A 24,353-nucleotide genomic window follows, 5' to 3' on the forward strand; every position below is an offset into this window, starting at 1 on the left:
ACTGATGACAAAATGCATGTTATACATGTCTACTCAGATTCCAGTTGACTGATGATTTATTTCAGACAATGAATTTTAAGAGCTTAAGATGGCCTTCTAGAAGTCTTATTATAGTAATAAGAAGCAAAGTGGTACTGATTTTCTGTGGTAATAAAAAATTTAAGTGTTTATGGTATGTGATCAGACCCATATTCCCTGAGAGTTTATGCAGTTTGAATGGATAAGCAAATACTAAACTTCAGGTCTCACTTGGTACATTCTTTGAGGAGTGTACTCACTTATATTTTTCATATGCTCTGCATCAGGGCCTGCATCTCAACAACTGAAAGGTCTTGAGCTTACCAGTTAGTAAAGAGGCTACAGTTAGTAGTTAAAAGGAGCTTTGACAGTACTGGATCACTTTTATTACTAATTCAGTTATATTGATGTGTCTCTGATCAGTAGCTTTTGAACACTGCTACAGCTGAGCATAATAAAAACTATTTGCAATTCTCATGCATAAGTACCATTGCATCCATATATGGAAATTTGTCACAGCTATTCTGTGGTAGAAATGCTGTGTATTGTACCTGTAGAACAAGATGGATGTAGAGCTGTTAGAGCAGGGTCATGAAAAGGGCCTGAGGGTTGGAGCACCTCTCATATGAGGAAAGGCTGAGAATTGGGATGATTCAGCCTGGAGAAGAGAAGGCTCTGGGGTAACCTTATTGCAGCCTTTCAATATACAAAGACATCTTAAAAGAAAAAGGGAAAACCATTTTTGACCAGGGCTGTTTAGTGACAGGACAAGAGGCAACAGTTGTAAACTGAATGGGAGTAGATTTATGTTGGACACGAAGAAATTTCCTGTGTTGAGACTCTTGGAAGGGGTTAGAGCAAGGTGTGGATGCCCCATCATTGGAAATATTCAGGGTCAGGTTGGACGGGGCTTTCAGCAACCTTATTTCAAGGAAGATGTCCTTGTGCATGGCAGCACAGTTGGACTTGATGATTTTTAAGGTCCCTTCCAAGCCAAAGTGTTCTATGATGATCTTCAGAAACCCTCTTATGAAGATACTGTGGGAATTAGCACACAGCACTTAGATGCTGCCTAAACAACTCAGTGCTCTTCTTGGTCTGTAAAATCATCTCTTTATGAAACTGTTCTGTGCTTATTCCTATAGGCCCAATCACTTGCACCTTTGCTAGCATGCTTTAGCCAGTAATGTTTAATGTAATTTTTATATCTGTCTGTGTATGTGTACTTCAATGAGTTCTTCACTTGTAGTGTTGCCAAATACAGTATTTACAGGAAGTTAAGTACTATAGAGCATCTCAGAAGAATAAGAGTCTTTATATGCTATTCATGTCTAGACTTACAAGCTTGAAAAAGAAGTATTTCATAAAGGTCTATCTGTACAGAATTAATTCTTCTACCTAATTTGAAGTCCTAACAGAAGTTCTGCTTCTCAGATTTAACTCTCTTTTCTATTGAGCTGTGTCTAGAAAGCATTTTATCCTGATTATCTGACTTTTCTAGAAGATGTTCTCAAACTCTAGTTTGTGGTGCCATTTCTGTGACTGAAATTCAGTAATATGGCAATCAGCCTCCAGTGAGATTTTGGAGCTGCTCTCTTAGCCGTTCAGCCTTACTGATGTCAAGAGTGCTTTTTTGACTGAGAGATATTGACTTGAAAATGAGTGGATCCTTGACTTGATTGGGTCTTTCTATTAATGCTTTGCATATGCACATTTTCTGAAGAGTTGCAAAGCAGATGTAAATGTGTTAATTATAAAATTAAAACCATTGCATCCAACTACTGAGTTGGGCAATTTGTACAGCTTGGTTGCTGTGCAGTCTTTTAAAATGTACCACACTGCTGCCGAGCCTTTCATATGTTGGGTTTTATAGACAGTTAAATCCTGAGGACAGATTTGTCCCTGCATGGACTTGACTTCGAAAAGGAATGTCTACTTATACTAAGTGTCTGATTCTACTGCAGAGCTCAGAGCCCAGAAAAAGTGTCTAGAACTGCAAATAACCATACCTCCATCTGTCTTTGACAAAACATTTTGGGAAACTGTTTGGATTGAACTTCAGACTTGGTAGATGCATTGTCTGATAGGCAGAAAACAAAAAACAGTTTCATAAAAATAGAGATTTAGAGTGCTACTTAAGTATTTAATACAGAAGTAAATTGGTAGCTGTAGAAAATTATATTCAGTAATAGTTTTATTTCAATTGTGTGTTGACAATGAAATGCATGGTAACTAAGGATTCCTAATCTGAAGAAATAAAGCTTTAAGTATAAGTCTAACAGTCAAGGGTAGTATTAGCAGTGGGGATAATACTGCAGTGTCTGTCTCCTGAAATGTAGTATATTCCTTAACTATCTTTGTTTGATGAATTAACTCTGACTTAAATTCCAACACTCAAAGTGGGCAAATTGAGTCCTTAATGTTTTCTCCTTAGACATTAGTATAAGCAGTTTTTTCAGATCTAAGAATGCTGTTGAATGAAGTGTTTTTCTGTTCCATGTTGAATGTTTCTCTCTTTTATTACTAGGACTGGGCTGATGCTAATGTTTCAAGACAAATTGAAGACACTGTACTTTATGGATACTACAGTAAGTATTTTTAGCTTCTACTTTTTTTTTCCCCCTTTTAAATTAATAGGAACTTGAAGCCATAAAGTTTCTAGAGGTCATACTGAATTATTACTTTTTGGTTAAACATTAGTCTAACACTTAGTGCCCTTCTGTGAATTTTTCTATGTTCAGGAGCCCCTGAAAAATGCAAATATACTGAAGGCCAATCCATGGAAGTCTTCTGTCATATAAACTACTGTTAACATGTTTCCTCTGTGTTTATTTAGAAATCCAGGAAGGGAAACACATGATTTTGATGTAATTTTTGTGACATCTAATGTATGCAGTGGTGTGAAACTTGCCTTCTGTGTATAAAGTTCATACAACTGTGAGCATAACACTTGTGTTTTAATGGTTCAGATTTGGTAAGTGCATTATTTAAACTAAGAGCTTCTGTAAAGGAGTGTAGGGGAGTTGAAACAAGATTGCCAAAGTAAACAAAACTGAAGGGAAAAATTAATGAAAGTGAGTTGAATAAAATAACTGTTCACCAAACTACTGTAGTTTGGGATCAGTTTAGTTGTCCTTATGAAACGTTCATCAACAGCCCAACTTTTCATATGTAAGAGGTAGCTAAAGAAGAGTGATTGTCATGATTTGAGTGAAATACCTGTCTTAGTCAATGCTATGAACTTGGAACTACTTGCTTGCTTTTGGTTGTGTTTTGTAAGACTTGATGTTTTTTCCCCTCTTAGAAGACTCTGGGTTGGTTCTTTTGAATGTATTTTTTTTTTGTAGTTCAAGAAATAATTGGTTGTAAATAATTGACTTGTTATGTTAAGTTACATGATACTTATTTCTTGCCAGGGATAGTGCCAGAAACTAGAATGTGGAATTTCATGCTGGGTGAAGCCTAAAGCATAAAGTAGTGTGAAACTTACCTGTTTTCAGAAAGGAAATTTTAAAATAATAGTTGATTTTTCACAAAGACTCTTACTATAGAATAATAGAATTGCTTTATGTTTGCTCTCTACTTTTATGAAGTTGCTGTGGTCCTGTTTATAGATTTCAGATCAAACATTTCAGATGTAATAAGGAACACTTGTCAAAGTCCTGTGTGGACCATTTTTTAGATATATGGCACTGATGGATGAATATCTGAAAGATATTTTGGGCTGAGGATTTTTAAATCAAGATATCTCATGGTAATACTGACCTAATTTTTGGAATAAACTTGAGATTAAATCTGAAAGGAATGCTTTTTGCCTGTATGGGCAGGTCTACTTGAAATATTGTGGGACTAATCTTTAATTTCATAGCATATCCTCCAGATGGTGGTAGAGATTTAAAGATTTTGAAGAGTTTTTTGTGTTTTGAAGAGGTGATACACATTTTTATAACTAGAGTTACATTAAAGTGACTAGGTAACACTTTTGTTACATATTGCCATCATTTCTATGTAAACTCACGATGCCTCCTCTACATTATTATTAGGCCTAGTCCCCTGCTGCTGTTACACACCATAGTGACATGAAAGCCGAAAAACAATAAGCTAAAAAACTCCTCTAATACTGTTCCATATTTTTCTGCTTTTATCCTCTTAAAATATTTAGCCTTGGTATGTTTGGATATTTAAATAAACAGGATAAGCAAAAGTGAAATACCTCTTCACACTTATGGACATGAATACCAGTTACTTATCTCTCCTGAAAAAGCAGTGATGACTCTATAGATCTTACTTGCCTCCTGTATATGGGCAGCTTTTAGTATGAGTATCTGGTACACTTTGTTTGCTGTCCTTCAATCCAGGTAATTTCTTATTGCAGCAAGAATTTGGGGCCTGTGGTTTAACTGATATTTTAGAACATGAAAGATGAGCCCTTGAGATTCTGTGATTGTGATCTGTGTTTTAATTTACTGAGAAAGCTGTCACTAAATATGGCAAGGTCTTTTGGGTTTGCTTTTTCTTTTGACAATGTTCTCTCCTTCATAGACAGCTGTTTTCTTGGCTAGGCTGATACAAAAGTAGAATTACTTTGCACTGGTAGAGTGATAAATGAGGTAACTTTGGGAATGAGTCTTGAAATAACTGCTTTGAAGTAGGGCTTCAGTAGCTTAGAATCTTTACTTAGGACACCCATTGTTTTAAAGGTGGAGTGGCTTAGTGTATTAATTCTAATAAAAGCAATGTGTCTGCCAGTACTTGAGTGATTGAATAACCATCAGTTGTTGGCAGATAGTCTAAAACATAATGTCAGCTTGTTTGGAAGGAAAATCCTTTTCAGGAAGGGTTACAATTGGAAATTGTCCAAAGACAATTTTGTCTGTACCGGGCTAGAACATTTGACAGTATCCTGGTGCTGTATTCTGTAGGTCATTGTCTGGTAAGTAAATCTTCCTTGTTAGTCATCTTACTGTTCAGTGTTCTTTGATAAAGTTTGATGAATGGTGAACAGATGCCATCAGTATTTTCCAGTCCATTTTATAGACCAAGATCTTGACCTGCATGTGTGGCAAGGACTGTGTGCTAAATGCTATAGGGATCTGTTTGCATGTGCTTTAAAGCCTATGCTAAGATTCTCACTTGCTATTTCTTTTTTTATTAAGGAAATATTTTCTTAAGTCAGGAATAGTTGTTGTGTGGTGGTTCCTAGGTTCAAGGTCTTGAGTAAGAATTTATCCAAAATGGTGCTTGGTATAACTTGAGTAATTTTTGGGTGGAGTTTTATCTGCTTACTACAAGTTTTTGATAGTCATTGACAAACTTGGATTTCTAAGAATTAATAGACACAAGTCAAATGTGACTGTTTTTATGATCTGGCCCTAGAAAATATGGTAAATACTGTGGAAGACTTGCGTAGCTGTAGTTGACAAATGGTGGAGTTACACCTATAGAAACACTCCTAGTATGTGTGGTTTTGGTATGGTTTTTTTTGAAGGCAATGTGCCAGAATATAAATTGGAAGTCTTTTATGGTTCTTTCACAGAAGATATATGTTCTTGCAGTCTTGATGAAAAATTGTTTCAAGAAATTTTTTATTAAATGTGAGCATAGTATTTGAGAACGAACACTCACCTTGGGTTTTCTGAAGTAGCTTGTGAATTCTTGGCAGAAGTGAGGGAGTATATAACAAAACATTGTTTCAGGCAATGTAGTAGGACTGATGTTATGCAATGCACCTGAATATGATATTGTCTGGAAGAACAGAAGTTGTGTGATGGAAGAGACATCTGATCATGTATTGTTCTCAAGCCTCTTGTCTCTCAAAGGGAGTTGAGGGACTGCATTCACCTTGAATATTCTGCTTGAAACCTTCCCAGTTCTTGAAAGTCTCTTGGTTTCTTCTGGCTACTATGTTTTGTTATTGTTTGTTCCTACTTGCCCTTGCACACTACCAGAAGGAAAATGCAATTCAAAACATAATGAAGGGACCATTGTATAGCTTGAAGACTACTGCTCCTTTTAACTCTCTCATAGTTAAAATGCCTTTGTATTTATATGGTGCAAACCAGCAGAAAAATGAGTAATTTTTGCTTCTTAAAGCAATTCTTCTCTCATCTTTCAAATAAACCTTACCAAGGTGTTCTAGCTGAAGATTGCTTAGACTTTGTGGCAGGAACCATTGGTGTACTGGCTATACAGCAAAGCACTTTTCCAGTGGTAGTTCTTCAAGCTTCTAATATAACACAGTAAAAATGTTTTGAAACAAAAGTTGGACCTTTGAACCAGAGGAAAGAGCAACCCTTGATTTATAACTGAAGTCCATAGAAGTGCGATAATGAAAGCTGATTCCCAGGGAAATTGAGTAAGGCAATATCTTTGTGTAGTGGTTTAAGCCCATCAGGGAACAAAAGACCATGATTAGCCTTAAGTACCAAAGACCTGAGGATTGCCAAAGGGCAGGGAGAGCTTAATTGCTGCTTAAGGTCCAGGACAAAACAGACCAGGCTACTGGGCTTGGGGAAGAAACCAGAAAATAATTTAATCCAACACCAACTAAAACATAACCCTAAACCCCAAAACATAACCAAAATAAAAAAACAGAGTAGTACAACAATGAAGAGTCCGACTAGCCCTTTAAGACCACCTTTCCCCCACTCCTCTCTTCTTCCTGGACTCAGAGCCCTGGTCCTGGTGTTTTTACCTCCTCCCCCCCACTGAATGGCTCAGGGGGGCAGGGAGTGGGGGTTTCAGTCAGTCTATTTCTGATGGTTTCTGCCTTTCCTCAGGGCAGGTGGGCTCCATACCAGTCCTCCCTGCACCTTCATAGTGTACCTTGCACACACGGCAGCTCTGCGTGGGCTGCTGCGACGTGTGTTCATCCCAAAAGCTGCAGCTCCTCTCTGCCTCTCGTGTGGGTCCGCTCTGCAGCCGGCAGGCTCTCCAGCCTGGCCTGCGCCATGGCTGCCTCCTCACACAATCTCTCGCCCGTCCAGGCTCACTCACACGGAGCTGCTGGTGGCTCTCAGTCCTGCCATTGTCCTCCATACGTTGCAGGGGCACAACTGCGTTCTCACCATGGCTTGCAGAGGGATCTCTGGTCTGGTGTTCCTCTTTCCTTCCTCCTTCTCTGACTGTGGGGTCCGTGTGGTCGCCTCCATGTTGTACCACTCTTACACCTCCTGCCAGCACTTCAAATTCCCATCCCTAAATAGTGATGGCAGAGGCACCAGGTTGACCCTGCTGGGCTGAAGGTGGGTCTGAACCCAAGAGCATGGGGAGAGTCCAAAAACTCTTTACCAGGTCTTCACTGCCACCCCCTCCCCCTGTTACCAAGCAAAAGCTGCTCCTTGCTAAACCATGACAGTTTGTCACTGGTTGACTGGCTCTTTGCTGCAAGACCTCTGACCTTTCCAGGGAATTGTCATGGTTTGGCCCAGCTAGCACAGCAGCACCATGACAGTCTCTTGCTTGGTGCCCCCATTCACCCCCACCCTCGTTAGGTTGGTGGAGGCCCCAGTGAAATAGCCATCTTATTGAGCAGAAAGAGGCAAATCGATGCTTCCCCTTGTGTAATTAACTTGTATGAACTGATGAAGGGGGCTGTTCTTCCCTTTCCACAATTTCTGAAAAATAAAATTAAAACCCCAAATGATTAGCTTCCTGTGCTGTTGACAGGAATTTTGCCCAATCTTTTACGATTTTCTCTTGTAGTATAGTTGGAAGAACAATGTTTTACTACTTTCTAGGATGGATATGTGTGAAGCTGTTTTTGGCAACAGGGGAAGGGCTGCAACAATGGCCCCCGAGAGAAGCTGATTAAAACTTTACCTGGCTCTGTCAGACCCACCACTGGGGCTGAGGCAGTTTGGCACCTCTGCAATCACTTCTTAAGAAGAAACTGAAAGAGGTTGTTGGTGGTGGAAGGAGTGGACAAACATGCAGACCCCCAGGTCAGTGAGGGAAGAGAGGCGGAGGTATGCTGGAACGGAGACCCTCCCGCATCCTGTGGTGGGACAGTAGTTGTGCCCCTGCAACCCATGGAGGGTAATGATGGAGCTAAGATCTGCCAGCAGCTTGTGGAGAACCTGATGGCAGAGGGAGTATCTGTGCCCAGAGGAGCTGTGACTCTGTAGGCAGGTGACATTGCAGCAGAATGTGCCTGGAGTTGTACTGATGCAAAGGAAACTCACACTGGAGGAGTCTGAGGAGCTGCAGCCCTTCAGATGGACTCAAGCCTTAGAGATTTGTTAAGGACTGAATCCTGTAAGAGGGACCCCATGTTGGACCAGGGGAAGAATGTGAGGAGTCCTCTGAGAAGAAATAAGCGTCAGAGACCATCTGTGAGGGACTGACCACATCCCCAATTCCCTAACCCCTTGCACTGCTGAGAATGAAGGAGGTAGAGATACTGAGAACAGGGAGCTGAGCCTTGGAAGAAGGGAAGGGTGGGAGAAGGGGAGCTTATATTTTTTTTAAAATACTGGTTGTATTTTTCTCATCATCCTGCTCTGGTTTTGCTTTGTTTTTTAATTTTTTCTAAGTCAAGTAGTAGAGTCTATTTTTCCTGGAACCATAGTTGTCAGTGAGTCCTCTGTCCTTGTCTTGATCCACAAGGCCCTTATCTTTTCTCCTTCTGTCTTGCTGGGGCCTCTGCTGTCCTGCAGAAGATGGGGATATGGGTGAGGGGTGAGTAAGTGACTGGTGCTTTGCTGCCAGCTGTGTATATCTGAGCTATAATTTTAACTTTGAGTTCTAACTTAAAAATTCTGACAGGCTTTTTTAAGGCTCCACCTGATGGATGAAAAGACATCTGTGTTGTTTGGAAAGGACAAGTGAAAAGGTGCATTCAAGTTATATTTTTCTGTGTTAGTTGTATAAAATTACTATGGTAACAAGGTTATTCAACAGAGTAAATAGCAGAACTGTTACAAGAGTAAGTGTAAGTTGGAGATTAGGCTGCTGCTATGTGTAAATAAAGCTATCCTGAAGTTGTAATGTCAAGTCTTGTCTTGAGATGCATTGAAAGCCATAACTTCTAGACAGCACATTTAAGGTGAACTGTTATGTTCATCTCAGTAAGCTTAGTCCAAGTGCCAGAAAAGCATGAATGATGTTTGAAAAATTCTGGAATGAGTCTCGTACTGAATCTTTTTGTATTTAGAAATACTGTCTCAGGGTTAATACAGAGTATGCTTTTAGAGTTTAAGGTTTTTTAAAATGTCTGTTACAGGTCAGCATTGTCTGAGAAATTCAGTTCTTTTAGTAAAGCATAAATTCCAAGGAAATGTGACTATTTAATAGCTTCAAACAATGTCTGAGACCTACCTGCTTGTGAAGTGCCTGAAGGTATTAGTCTCTGCTTGAGGATTTTCCAAGGTATTCACTCAAGAAGCCCAAGGAGAATCACTATTTCTAGAGGTTTACTGAATTGGCAGAAACAAGGCTTTTGTTGCACCTGGAATTAACTTTTCTCAGTGCTTGTAGTCCATAGCTTAAATAGTGTGGGAAATATCACCTAAATTAAAGCTAAATGCACTGTGCTAGAAGGATTCCTGTTCCTAGCAACATGGTAGTATGCGTTTTGCATCCTCACTTGCTTGGGTCGTTGGTATTTGGTGGATGTTTGTGGTGTGTTAACTCAAATTTCAAAACTGGTAGGACTTTGCTTGTACTCCTAATTGCCATTGAGAGGACAGTACTAGGCTTGATGAACCATTGGTTTGACTCCACTTTTGCTTTCTGCACTGGTTTTTACAAGGTTATGTTTCTTCAAAATTTGTATGAAATTACGTAAGTGGAAGGATGCAGAAATATATTTTTGGATGCTTTCACTGGTTTAATAGCCAGTGAAGCTTTTTTAAGGTATAGGATTTGAGCTGATGGAGTTGTGTGGGAAAGGCATGAATTTGGTACAATGTGGAATGAAACTAAATGATGGGGATCTATCTTCTAAGTACAGTTCTGTAGATACTGTAGGACTGGCTGGGTAGGTGTTTCTTGAACCTTGCTAATCATGTCTTAGACAATGAATTTAGTAGCATTATTTGAAGCTAACTTTTTATCTTATCTTGCCAGTTTGAAAATAAATATAGCTCTGGTCATATGTGACTTGGCTTTTCAAAGTCAAAAACCAGGACCTACCTCTTTCTCCCTTCAAGAGGTTGAGTGTCATTTTCCAATACTTGACTGACTTGACTTTGCTTCAGAGTTGATTTTGACTGCTCGGGTAATTTGTTAAAACCTCAGTTGCTACCAAGTAAGCTTTCAATGAGTTGAAGCATTTTCATTTAATAGATGAGGGAAGAATACCCAAAAGGAGGTGGGTAATATTTAGATTCAAATTCCTAAGGAGTTGGCTTAACATAAGAGGGCTTAATGTTGTCTTTATAAAGTTTGATCCTTGATCGTGCCTTGCTTTACTCTGTTTTTTTTGAAGATGAAACACCTTACTGCATTGGATTGCAAAAAAAAAATAGGCTAAACTTTTCCCTGTGGTTTTTCTGATGTAATATTGTTAAACCAGTATGGATTTTTTTATTTGATAAATCTCTGGCAAGAACTTGGAGATTGAATTGATTTGACTGTGACTTTATGGAATGCATAGTTATTTAACCTCTTTTGATAGAGGTAATCTGGTAGTCGTTTACTTTGTTCACATTGGCAATGAAGAGAGGCTTAGAGATGTTAATTTTAAAGTTATGGAACTGAGGGGGAATGTTAGAACTTCAGCTAAGGTTTTGTTTTATAGAATTACCTCTGAGTTAAGCTTTACTGTAGTGGTTTAAGCTTGCTAATTCACTGTATGAGCAGACAGGCACCAATTTGCCTGGAAGCTTGAAACAGATTATTTAAAGATAATAAGATATACTACCAAAATTTTTTGATAAGTCTGTTGCCAAACACTTGTGACAATCCTTTAAAAGCTGAATACAGTGATACTAATAGCAGTACATGCAAATTTTTTTGGTAGTGTTTCCTGAACAGAGTTGAAGATGGTACTTGCTTACTCTATGCTGTTCAGATGCTTGTGCTATGGTTGACTTAAAAACCTGGTGAGGGCTGTAAAAGTGATACATTCAGTGACCTGAATTCAAAAAGCTAAGTTTAATGTCAGAAGCCTGAGCTATTCTCTTAAAATGAAGTTAAGTTACTGCAGCAACAGCATATAGGTAGTACCAATGTTTGATGAGTGTAGTGGTAAATAGTGGCCTTGTTTCACAGAGTTCATATTCTCTTGAATTGATTTCTATTCCTTTATCTCCTTGGATATGTCCCATTATCTAATGAGCTCTGAGTGTACTTCATACCAGTAAGTTGAAATTAAAATAGTAGAACATTGAACCAAGAATGTTTTCTGTGTTTGCAGACACCTCTATGGGCTGATTATTCTGTTCTTTGATTAATGATGCATGTAACTTCCCTAATTTACTGGCACAGTGCAGTGTGGATTTAGGACTAACCTAAAAAGGGCAGATTTCAGTTTAGAGAGACTTCATTTCTGAAAGTATTCACAATATTGAAGAGGTTTGAATATTGCTTTTGAAGGTTTAAGATTGGTACATTTCAGTGTGTGAAGTTTTAAGGTGTCTCATTGCTCTGGATTTCATACTCTTGGCAAGTATGAGAAAGCTTATGAACTAACCAGGAATTTGTTGTGTTTGTTACACTGCTATGCCAACTCAATACTCTTTTTTCCAAAGAATGAATTCTGTTTAGATATCATTTAGGCTCATATTTAGTCTCTAGGTGTTGATACTTTGGTTTCTACACCAACTGCAGTAAAAATGCAGAGGTACATTTCTTCTGAGGTACACGGTACATCACCACTAAGTGCACTAGCCAAGGTAAGGGGCCACAAACTTCATTTAGGAGTGATTATATTGGTTAGTGGTTGGGTGGCACTAATTAATTATGCAAATGAGGTAAAGATTAAAAATAGCCTAAAGTCATTGGGTTTGTGGATATCTTTGTGCTCCAAGGAAGTATTCTAGGATTCTCTGTGGGGTGCAAATACTGTGACATACTGCTTGACAGTTTCTTGTTTCCTAGTAGGCTTCTGAAATGTTCATATATAAGATACTTTGAAGTATTGAAGGATTTTGCTAAGTAACAATGCCCTAAAAAATGGAACTTTGATACAGAGAGCTGAAGATTTAAACTTGAAATTCTTGATGTAAAATTGATCTCCTGCCTTCATATCAGTAGCTAATCAGTCCAATTGGTTTTAACTAGCTTTCTTAATGTCTTCAAACTTGCCACTTAGTGTTTGTGGAGACTTACATGTTCATTTAATGCTTTATTTATGTTAATGTAGCTGGTTTCAAGTCTCTTAAGATCACCTGTGCATCAAATAATGGGACAGTGTGGGTGTTTTAATTTAGTGACTACTCTGATAAGTGTCTGGTGAAACCTCCAATTAGTCTCTCCTTGAAAAAAGGAATGTTAAGCAATGATACTTTATTGCTATGCCTTGTTCTGTTTAGTGAGTTAAGTTCATCAAAAACAGAATTGAGCCTTATATCTATAATGTACTTAAATTATAAGTTCCTCAGAGTCCAGTGATCAAGGTCTATTTAAATGTTTTCTTTCTATATATATCTACATGTTTTCTATGAACAATTTCTATTATTAGGTAAAAAGCTTGCTTTTATCTCTGTCCCCATGCTACCACTGTATACTTAGTCCTGTGTTGATTTCCGTAGTCTGAAAGGGTTAATTTCGTAAGTTCTTTGGAGCTCACAAAAAGTAATAGTTCATATGGTGGCTAATTTTATTTCTTTGCAGTGTTTGAATTTAGTAACATCTAGAATGAGAGGAAACTTATATTTGATTCTTTCACTGGAATTACTCTGCAGTAAATGAAGTACCAATGTAAATTTGTCTCTCCACTTAATGAAATTCTTTCTCCTAGCTTTGTACTCCATCATACTGTTCTGCGTCTTTCTGTGGATTCCCTTTGTCTATTTTTATTATGAGGAGAAGGAAGAAGATGATGGCAACACATGCTCAGTAAGTTCACTCTAGCAAATACACCAAGCATCATAAAGACAAATGAAAGCAAGAATGATTGTCTAACTTGATTACTGTTATGTTAATAGTGTTTCTATTATTACGTTTCCTTTAAAACACTTGAGGCAACTCTTAATGAAAGTTAGTCTGTCTATTCTAAGTATTCTGGTCTCATGTGAAATGAAACTTGAGTGACAAGTAATTTAAATGTATATTGGCATGACTTTAAGCTACCTACAAATACTCAGAGTCAGATTTCTTCTACAAGAAGCTGAAAGCTCTTACATGATTTTTTCCTTTGAGTAGAAAATACATATGAATAGAATTTAAAGAATGGAAAGCTTGTACTGATTGAAGTTCACTAAATTTGAGTACCTTCCTTGTAGCACTTGCATTTTTTTCTTGAAGTAGGCAGTAGTAATTTACAAAACTAGTAATTAGTTATTTTGTAATGCACTGAAGATTTTTGGCATGCATGACTTGGCAGGGAAACCAGTAAATGCATGCCAGTAAGGTCCTAACTTGTTAAATGAAAATACTTTTCTTCAAGAGTTTTGTAATCATTGATCATGATCATTTTCCCTTCTATTCAATTGTAACCTTAACATAAGACAAGACTTGTTATCACAACCATAATAGAAAACATTGATGATATTTCTCTTTGAGTATATTTGCACTGAACAAATGTACCTTGGCTTCTGGCCACAGCTGCTGAAGTGCATAGTTCATGATGGAAGCATAACTCAATGTCACTGTTCATAGCTCTCAGGCTATTGAGACTCCTCCAGAACATGTACTTCTGACTTAGATCTAAAACTACTCATGTGTTCTGTGGAGATCCTTTTGTAGAACGCCTGCTATGCGAAGTGTGTTTTGCTGTGACTTGTTGGACAATACTTGTTTGGTATATTTTATGTTAATATATTAACTTTCTCTTTAATATACAGCAGGTTAAAACTGCACTCAAATATACAACGGGATTCATCACAATTTGTGCAGTTCTTCTCATAATTGGGTAAGTATTCCGGGTTTTGCCTGTTAGTGCAGTGCAAACATCCATCAAAGACATGATGGCTGTGACATTTACAACGGTATTGATATCTCTATGTACAACAGGGAGTAAAATACTTTTACTGTTCTTGTTTTCTGCCTCTATCAAATGCTTTCATGGACATCCCAAAGTGTAGTGTGGAGTTGTCATAATTGTGCCTTATATGGTAAAGGTTTTGCTGGCTTTGTTTGAAAGATGGACATTTCTGAAATGGGTGACTTGTTTACAGAAAGTACTGTCATTCTGAAACTGAGAAGGGTTACAAATTCAATTTAAGGTCAGCATTAAGTATGATATCCACATCAGTATAGAACGTTTCCAATGTATGCTGTGTCATAAACTTTGTTTTGATTGCAGCAATAAAGTTGGCAGAACTTGCAAAATTTGTACTAATATGAAGGATATGGAAGTGCTGGAGTGTCACATAGAAACTAGAGTGAAATTAATGCTTCTAATGGTCTAATACCTTATTGAATATTGTTTTAGCTTTGACAAACAGTTAAGATTTGTTTCTAAAATTGTCCTTTAATTGAAAGTTACAGATTTGCCATTAGAAAGACTAAGCAGTGCTACTAAAGCTTCTGACAAAAGCTGTTTCTGTGTTGGCTCGCATCAGTCCTATATATGCACCTTATAAGGTATCTAGTTCTGTAAGTTCTGCGATGTCTTTGGTAGGTGCCAGCTGAATCCTCAGTAGCTATAAGCTTGTTTTTTTCCTCTCTTCTGATGAAATGGAACTTGGCTGTTACTTCCCATGGAAAAGCACTCTTGCTACCTGAGATGCTGCTGCAGCTGAATGCATTTTTTAGTCTGTCCCTGTGGTGGTTTTGCCCGGTGTCCATGAAGTCATAATATCACTCCCCCTCCTAAACTGGACAGAAGAGTGAGAAATACAACAAATGGCTTGTGAGTTGAGATAAGGATGGAGAGATCACTCAGCACTTAGCGTCACAGGAAAAACTTTGGGAGGGACTCGGGGAGAAAAAGGTTTGATTTCTTAAAGGAACAATAAGAGCAGGGAGATGAGAAATACAACTGTCTTAAAACACCTCCCTCCACCCCTCCCTCTTCCTAGGACTCTTTCCTTCCCTTAGCAGCACAGGATGGGAGATGAGGGTTATGGTCAGTTCATTACAGATGGACTTTGCCACTGCTCCTTCTCAGGAGGAGGTGTCTTCACACTTCCCATTGCTACACTGTGGGGTTCCTCCCCATGGGAGACAGTCCCTCATGAACTTGTGCAGCATGGGTCCTTCCCATGGGCTGCATCTCCTCATGAACTGGCCCAGCATGGGGCTTCCCATGGGGACAGCTCCTTACACCCTGCCTCAACATAGGTCATCCACCGAGAGAACAGTCCTTCAGGTACCGACTGCTACAGCCTGAGTGCTTTACAGGGTCACAAGTCCTGACAGCAGGCCTACTCTGGCGTGGGCTCCTTTCTCCCCACAGGCTCCCAGGTCCTGCCAGGAACTTGCACCAAAGTGAGCTTCCCATGGAGTCACAGCCTCCCTTAGGCATCCACCCGCTCGGGTGTGGGATCCTCCACGGGCTGCAAGTGGATCTCTGCTTCCCAGTGGCCTGCAGGAGCACAGCTGCCTCACCATGGTCCTCACCACAGGTCACAGGGGAGTCTTTCTTCCAGGGCCTGAGCACCCTCCTCCTTCTCCACTGACCTTGGTATCTGCAGAGATGTTTTCACATTCTCACTCCCTGTTCCTGCTGCAGTTTAGCAACTGCGCAACTACTTTTTCTCAATTACATTATACACAGAGGCATTACCTTCATCACTAACAGGCCAGGCCTGGGTCAGGTGCAGGGTCCATCTTAGAATTGACTGGCCCTAGCCCTATCAATGGCAAGGGAAGCTTCTGGTAAGTCTTTGTTTAAAGAAGCCACCCCTGTAGCTTCCCCTGCTACCAAAAATCTGGCCCAGGCAAAACCAGTACAGTCCCCTTTAAGGGAAACTACAAGGCTGAGCAGCTCAGTTTAGGAAGCAAATGAGGTGACTGCACTGGAGAAAAAGGTGAACTTTGGTTCTAGTATAGTTATATATATATATATATATATATGGACATTACAGTAGCAGGTGTCTCAGTGTTTATATATGTTTGTTATGGAGAAGTTACCTGTCTTAGAGTTAGTCAGCTGTCTGCACAGCAAAGGCAAAGAGCAGGCTCTGAAATCCCAGTGTGATAGTAAGTAAGGCTGAAGCCTCTATGTGAGAGGCTCAACTGAATGTGGTAGTGAAAGCCAATCTTGTAGTGCTGCCTATGGGCAGTAGCAGGAAACATCACTGGTGGTCAGGATCAGACCAATGTTAAAACTGACTGAAGTTTTATGTACTGTACTTAAGTTCAGGAGGCTAGGCTTAATGGACAAGAATACTCATTCATACAAGGCTACAAGAACAAGAGGGAATGGGATACTCAGAACTCCTTACCTCTTTACTGGTCATGACTACTCAAAGACATCCTAAAAGCTATGTTAAACTTGAGTGTTTGCTTTGTTAGAGACTGTGTTGCTATTTTGGGAAACATAGTATCTGTTCTATGCTAGATGGTCTTGGAGATTTTTCCAAGTTGATAATGAAGCTCAATGAGCAGGATTTCATTGTTGAAATTATTAGCAGAAATTATTTAGTAGTCTGTTACAAAGCCTTTTGCTGTGGCAAAATTGTGCATGTCTGTAATAGCACTTAAGTGCTCTGCATACAAATGACTTGACCCAGAGCATCATTGAAAGTATAGGACAAATTTCTACTGCAACTATTTGAATAGTAGAAATATTGCAACTAATATTTACTTGTCATACCTTTCTCTTAGAAATAATTCGCTTCCTTGAATATAGTTTTACTCTAAATATTATGGGCTGTAGAAAAGGGGCTAGAGGTACTAGAGTCCACATTAAGGCATCCTTTTACAGCAGCCTGGTTTGAACTGAAGTATTTGCTTTTCAGGCTAATTAGTGTTTGGTGCTAAAAGGAATATTTCCCTGACTGTCGGGCTTTGGAATTAAACTGATTGCCTTAATTTTTCTAGAGCCATTAGCTTTTCAAGAAGCTATAGGTGTACATCTAACTAGCCTATAAATAATTATGGAAATTATATTACAGCAGAACTCACTTTAAGGAAATGAGTTCAAATCTAGTATGTTAAAATTCTTTTTTCAAGGATGACAGGAATAGTACTCTTTGATTTAAGGATCAAACTTGACCTATCTACACTTGTGTCTTAGCCCTGACAAAAGTTAATAGTTTTAAACTGCTGTCTTGCATTTACTTTGCTTGTTCTGCAGGCTAGATATTGATCTAGATTGTAATCATAATATTCCCAGGATGTGTTTTAAACAGCATAGCAACTTGCTTCTATTCTTAAAATTGTTGCAACTAATAACTTCATTTATTTCCAGAACTACAGGTGTTAAGACATCACAAGTGAGCTATTCTGTTGGCTTGCATTAACTGAAATCTTAGCCTGTAAAACCCTGCACTAGTCCTTGTACTATATTTACTTGCTGTCAATGGTGTGACTTGTGTCATGGATCACAGTGACAAACAAGTCATAGAGTCATAGAATGGTAGGGTTGGAAGGGACCTTTAGAGATCATCTGGTCCAACCCCTCTGCAGAAGCAGGTCCACCTAGGTCACACAGGAACACGTCCAGGTGGATCTTGAAGACCTCCAAAGAGGAGACTCCGCACCCTCCCTAGGCAGCCTGTGCCAGGGCTCCCTCACTTGAACAGTAAAATTGTTTTTCCTTATGTTTAAATGGAACTTTTTGTGTTACAGCTTCATCCCATTACCCCTTGTCCTGTTGCTAGGTACCGTACAAAAAAGGGATTCCCCAGCCTCCTGACATCCACCATTTAGATATTTGTAAATGGAGTTTAGCATGGCAACTTACAATTCTGTTGATGGCTACTATGACTGTCAGGCTACATTGACCACTTAGTCAATGCAGCAAAACAGCCAAGACTTTTTTCAAGTTTCTCCTTGCTCAGGGTGCATGAAGAATAGTGCTGAACAGTTATGTGCTCTGCTGGTCCAATGAGTAGACTGTGTTGTAGAGATACTTCAGGTGTGTGGACTGGATGCAGGTCATGGACAGGCATGCTGACTGTTTCTGTGCCAAAAGTCTGTTGGAGTGTGCTAGTTAGCAGCTAGTTTGCTGCTAGTTAAGGGACCTTATTCAGGAGGGGATGTAAGATTCCTGTTTACTTAGGACTAAAGTGTGTGAATTCTTAGCTCCTGAATTCCTTTGAGTCCTGTTGTGCATAGAACTTGAGCAGGAATAGAATCAAATGTCCAGTTTTAGTTAAGATTTATCAGAGTACTAATTGAATGTGTGTAGTATGTGCTATGGCTTCTCCTCTGATTAGTGTCTGACATACTGGTTGTAGATGTTCTCAGAAAAACAATCTCTATTGCACTTGGGATGGAGGAGGGAGGGGAAGCAAGTTACACATATCTTAAGATGTTTTTCCATCTTATTTATTCCCTGCGTGTGGTCCACAGATAACGAATTCATACTGATACTAAAATAAAAGAACTTGAGTTCGTTTAGTTTCCCAGAGTCTCTTATTTTAACCCTTTTTAGCAAATAAACTTGCAGTTGCTTGCATTGCTACTTCTTGTAAGCAGCAATTTTATTTAACGTTTTTAGTACCTGTGTCTTGATTTTTGCCTGGATGCTGTTTTACAGAAGAATAACTATTAGAGGCAGAATGAAGAAGAAAAGCTGAAGTCAGCAAACACGGTTTTTGTTTTGATGTGATGGTTATAAGTGCAAAGAGTTAGTTTAGCACTAGGCTTTGAAACATATGCTTACATTTTATACTTAAAGCTTGAGCACATTCAGGAAGATGGGCATTTATTACTCAATTGTGTACTGGGACTTGATCTAATCCTATACTACTTCTTAGGAAAGTCTATTACTTGTGAGCATTCTTTATGGACTTGGGTTTGGGTTCTTACATTTTTTTACCAAAGAAGTTTCCCTTATGTCTGACTTTATTGTCACTTGTAGGCATTGTATTTTGTCTGGAAGCTATGGTTTCAGATTAATATGGAGGTACTGGTTTTCCACCTGTTGAAGTATTTGTCTGTGGAGATGCTGAAAAGTTAATCTTCTAATTTGGCTGTACACAAGGAGACTGACAGCAAGAAGCTTTCAGCTAGAGGACTGTTCTAGCTGACATTTTTCTGAGCATTCTTTGCTAGTTTTTGCTTATTGGAAGGTCAAAGTATCTGAAATTCTTCAGTTCAGTTCTCTGGGCTAACTACAAAACAAGAATGTATCAATTAGTTGTAATGGAGAGAAATATGTTGTTTTAAACATTAATACTTGGTGTGATAAATGGAGAATCTGTCTTAATTGATGCATAAATTCTTTTTGCTCCTCTGCATGAGTCAAAGCAGGATAGTAAATTGGATTAATATATCTTTTAATGATGCTTGAATGTAGAGTCCGTACCGCTATTAAGACTGATAAATAGAAAATCACTTACTGATTGATCTCAAACCTGACTTTGTACATGTTCTGTGCTGATATAAATATGACATTTGAGGGGAATGTGAATAAAATGAAACATTGACTTCAGAATTTTCTTAAACCTTATGTCATACAATTTTTCTTCAATAATAAATATTTTTATTGTTTATCTTGAAAGTACTTTTGGTATTTGTCTAATAAGGATGATTTGACTTTTGCTTTTTTGCAGAGCTTTTGTTCCTTTGGATATTCCCAACAAGAAGAATTCCACAGAATGGGAGAAAGTGAAGCTCCTGTTTGAAGAATTTGGAAGCAGTCGTAAGTTTGCAAAGTTTAGAACAAATCTCATAACTTGCTGCTAACTTCTTCTGTCATATTTAAAATTGACTAAAGAAAACTAGCTTTCTTGGTGACAGTTTTCTAACTTGACTTTAACTGTTCACATACACTAAATCTTCACAGTAAGATTTTTTTTTTCCACACAAAATCAGAACAATCTTTGCAAGCATCTCCTCTCTATACTTTAACATCAGCTTTCAATACAGTCCCCATATGATAGCAAGGATTCCAATGTTGTGCCCTACAATATTAATGGTGTAGGGGGGAAGTACTTTCTACCATATACTTTTCACTTAAAACTACTTGTAAGTGTTGCTTGGATACACTAAATAAGTGAACTTCAGTATGGTGAGTCCTGTCACATCATAGTTTGAAAGGACTTAACCTGATTAAATGTGATACTGATGTTTACTGTAAGAATGAGACTACTTCATAAATGGCTTTGTCTATTTAGAAAAGAAAATCTTGGAGGTATTATTTTTGCCCTTTGTTCTTCTAGTATTGTCCTTTCCTAACAGTTTCCCTGCCAAAGCAACCTCAAACAGGTTGCATATGAACATGTCCAGGTGGGTTTGAAAACCTCCAGAGATAGACTCCACACCGTCTCTGGGCAGCTTGTGCCAGGACTCCTTCACCTGAACAGTAGTCTCCTAGTGTTTAAATGGAAATTTGTGTTCCAGCTTTTGTCCGTTACCCCTTGTCCTGTCACTGGACGTGATAGAAAAACTTGCCACATACTCCTGACACCCATCTTTTAGGTATTTATAAATGTTAAGGTCCTCTCTGTCTTCTCTAGGCTGAACAGCCCCAGGAGAGATGGCTTGTAGGAAATATGTTCCAGTCCCTTGGGCATCTTGGTAGTCCTTGTCTGGGCTCCCTTTAGAAGTTCCCTCTCTTGAACTGGGGAGCCCAAAACTGGACACAGGGCAGAGTAGAGGGAGAGGAGAACCTCCTTTGACCTGCTGGTCATGCTCTTTTTGATGCATCCCAGGATGCCATTGACCTTCTTGGCCGTGAGAGAAGGTTGCTAGCTCATGACTAACTTGCTACCAGGTGTCTCTCACCCCCAGCCTGTCCTGGTGCATGGGATTGTTCCTTCCCAGATGCAGGATTCTGCACTTGTCCTTGTTGAACCTCATGAGGTTCCTCTCTGCCCAACTTTCAAGCCAGTTGAGATCCTGCTGAATGGCAGCACAGCCTTCTGGTGAATCAACCAGTCCTCCCAGTTTGGTGTCATCAGCAAACTTGCTGAAGGTATACTCTGTCCCCTCATCCAGGTCATTGATGAAGATGTTGAACAAGACTGGCCCCAGAACTGATACCTGTGGAACTCCACTGGCCACAGGCCTCCAACTTGACTCTGCTCCACTGATTGCCACCCTCTGGGCTCTGTCATTCAGACAGGTCTCTTTCCACCTCACTATCCAGTTGTCTAACGCACATTGCCTGAGCTTCTCAATGAGGATGTAGTGGAAGATGGTGTCAAAGGCCTTGCTAAAATCAAGGTAGAGGACATCCACTGCCCTTCCCTCATCTAGCCAGCCAGTTATACCCTCATAGAAGGCAACCAGGTTGGTCAAGGAGGATTTCTCCTTGGTGAATCTGTGATTACTCCTGATAACCTTTTCCTTCCTGTGTTTAGGGATGACCCCCTTGATGATGATCCCTTTCCAGGGATGAAGGTGAGGCTAACTGGCCTTTATTTTCCCAGGTTCTCCTCCTTTTCCTTTTCAAAGGCTCTGTAACCCAATCTTCCCTTTTTCTAGACTTTTTCTCTGTATCTTCCAGGGACTGGGATTCCTGAGGGCTGTAGTAGTGAAGACTGAAGCAGAGAAGGCTTTTAGTAGTTCCACCTTGTCATCCTCTGTCACCAGGGCACCCACCTCATTCAGTAGCAGGCTCACATTGTCCCTGGTCTTCCTTTTGCTATGGATGTACTTGAACCCCTTCTTGTTTACCCTCACATGATTTGTTAGGTTTAATTCCAAAGGGCTTTAACCTTCCCTGTTTTGTCCCTGTGCACTCTGACAGCATTCCTATACTCCTACCAAGTAACCAGGCCCTTTTTCCATATTCCATAGAGTACTTTATTCCATCTGAGTTTCTTCACTAGCTCCTTGCTCATCCATGCAGGACTTTTACCTACTTTACCTGTTTTGTTTTTTCTTTTTTTTTAATTACTTGTGGGGATATATTGATCTTGTTCCTGGAGGAGATGGTGCTCGAAGGTCAACCAGCTTCCCTACGTTGTGGAATCCTAGCCTATTGGATTCTTTCAAGTAGATCTTTGAAGAGGCTGAAGCTAGTTGTAATCCTGCTTACTGCCCTGCTTCTTCCACACAAGATCCTGAACTCTGTCTTGTCACTGTATCCAAGGCTATCCCCTACCAGACCTTCTTTACTTGTCAATACAAGGTCCTGCTGTACACCCCTTCTTGTTGGCTCCTCAAACACCTGTGTGAGGAAGTTTTCATCAATGCACTGCAGGAATCTCCTGGACTGTGCATACTTGGCTGTGTGACACCGTCATCAAATAACAGGGTGGTTGAAGTCTCCTATGACAACTGTGCCTACAATTAGGAGGCTATTTTCAACTGTCTGTAGAAGGCTTACTTTTCCTGATCGGGGGGCCTCTAGCAGACTCCCAGAACAGGGTCACCCACATTAGCCTGACCCTTAACTTTAAACTTTCAACAATTCTTGTAGGTAGTAGAATACTACTTTTCTCTCTAAGTCGAGTACTGAAGTCTGTTTTGCCTGGAACCATAATTGGCAGTGAGCCCTCCCTGCCCTTGTCTCAATCCACAACAACCTTGGTTATCCTTTATTTCCTCCCATTTTGCTGGGGCCTCCACTGTCCTAATGAGAGTGGGGGTGGATGTGGGGCATGGAGCAAGAGACTGTCATGGTGCTTCACTGCTATCTGGGCAAAACCACAACAGCTCAGCTCAGTACATTCCATTCTCTTACGTTAAGAGCAACTCCACTGCCTTGCTTTGCTGGCTTGTCTTTTTAGAAAAAAGCCCTCCATGAGAGTCCTCAGCCATGTGAGCTGTGCCACCATGTTTCTGATTGCAATGAGATCATGGCCCTGCAACTGCACCCATGGCTCTAGTTCTTCCTGCTTATTCCTTATGCTGTGTACTTTGGTGTCCATGCTTATGCTAGGACTTTAAAGAACTATGGTGAAGTTCTTTAAAGTCTTTAAAGTTCTTTAAATCAAATTCCCAAAGATGTAGTTAACCTGAGTTAGGTAGTTCATTAGCCAGAGTGTTCTCAGAGCAAAGATGTGAAGTATTTTATAGGTGAGAAGACAAATTTCACGTCCCTTTCCAAATATATCCAGGAAAACAGTAATTAAAAGTTCTGTGACGTTAATCCAAATGCATAAGCTTACTAATATTTGTGCCTCATACTTGCTGTGTATCAGGGTGTTGGCTTCTGTCTGAGTAACTTTAAAATGTAATACTACAAGCCTTGATCAAATTGTATTCTGCGTTATTGTAGCAATTTTGTGCTGAATAGAAGTTCCTTGTAATGACATCTGTCAGTTCTGTCAGCACTTGGAATACCCCTTCAGGGCCTATCAACTTTGTATGCCCAGTTTGCTTAAGTATTCTCTAACCTGATCCTTTTCCAGGAAGGATACATCTTTCTTCCATCCTTTTTCCCTTGATCTTGGAGTTTTCTAGAATCTAGTGTTGGTAACAAGGCATTCAATGCCTCACTCACGTCTTATGCCACCAGTGCATCTGCTCTGCAGCATGTTTTGTCTCATCTTCCTCTTGCCACTTGCATACATAAAGCCCTTCTTGTTACCTTCAACGTCCTTGCTGTATCTTTCATCATAATAATCACTGTCCTGTAAGCTTTGCTTGCAAGTACAAGAAATGGGGAGGACAAGCTTTTTAATTGATTTTTGGCTTTCAGCTTGATTCTCTTCCTTCACAAAGATTCTAACTGAGAGTATAGAATAAAATGCTTCTCAAACTCTCTGTACAGGTGGTGGTAGTGATTGAACTCTTGTAAGCTGATTCTTCTAGGCTACCTTGATAGGGCTGTCAATTAAAGATTCATCTTTGTATGTGCTCTTGGTAAAGTATAGCATAGCTAACATTTATTTCTAAGAAGGTTCAATCATTAACATGAGGGATTGGGATGTAGAAGTTGGGATTTGATTTCTGACCCTACTATCATTCTTTAAGAACTTATCTTCATAGGGTGGTTCAGATGCAACTAAGGAAGGTGTAAAGTGAGACAAGGTTACTCAGGGCTTTATCAGCTACCTCTTGAAAAACCACCAAGGATGGAGACTTTCATCTCATGGTGGATTTTTTTTTTTTCTTATATTCTTCTTTATCTTTCTGCTGTTAACCCAAGAGATATAAATATCTGGATGTTCTGTGTCTGTTCAGTTTGTAGTGGAATTATAAAAGGAATGTGAACTCAT

The 24,353-nt window shown here is 39.5% G+C and overlaps 1 protein-coding gene across 1 annotated transcript in view; it reads left to right on the forward strand.

Annotated features, from left to right (window-relative positions):
- LMBRD1 (LMBR1 domain containing 1) overlaps positions 1 to 24,353 on the forward strand; it is a 78,544-nt gene that overhangs the window by 6,780 nt on the left and 47,411 nt on the right. Inside the window, exons 3-6 of the mRNA XM_061989842.1 lie at positions 2,546 to 2,606; positions 12,923 to 13,020; positions 13,968 to 14,035; positions 19,794 to 19,882. Coding sequence (XP_061845826.1) covers positions 2,546 to 2,606; positions 12,923 to 13,020; positions 13,968 to 14,035; positions 19,794 to 19,882 — 316 coding nt within the window. The remainder of the gene's footprint in view (positions 1 to 2,545; positions 2,607 to 12,922; positions 13,021 to 13,967; positions 14,036 to 19,793; positions 19,883 to 24,353) is intronic.

Source organism: Colius striatus, chromosome 2, assembly GCF_028858725.1.
Source record: "Colius striatus isolate bColStr4 chromosome 2, bColStr4.1.hap1, whole genome shotgun sequence".
Classification (NCBI taxonomy): domain Eukaryota; kingdom Metazoa; phylum Chordata; class Aves; order Coliiformes; family Coliidae; genus Colius; species Colius striatus.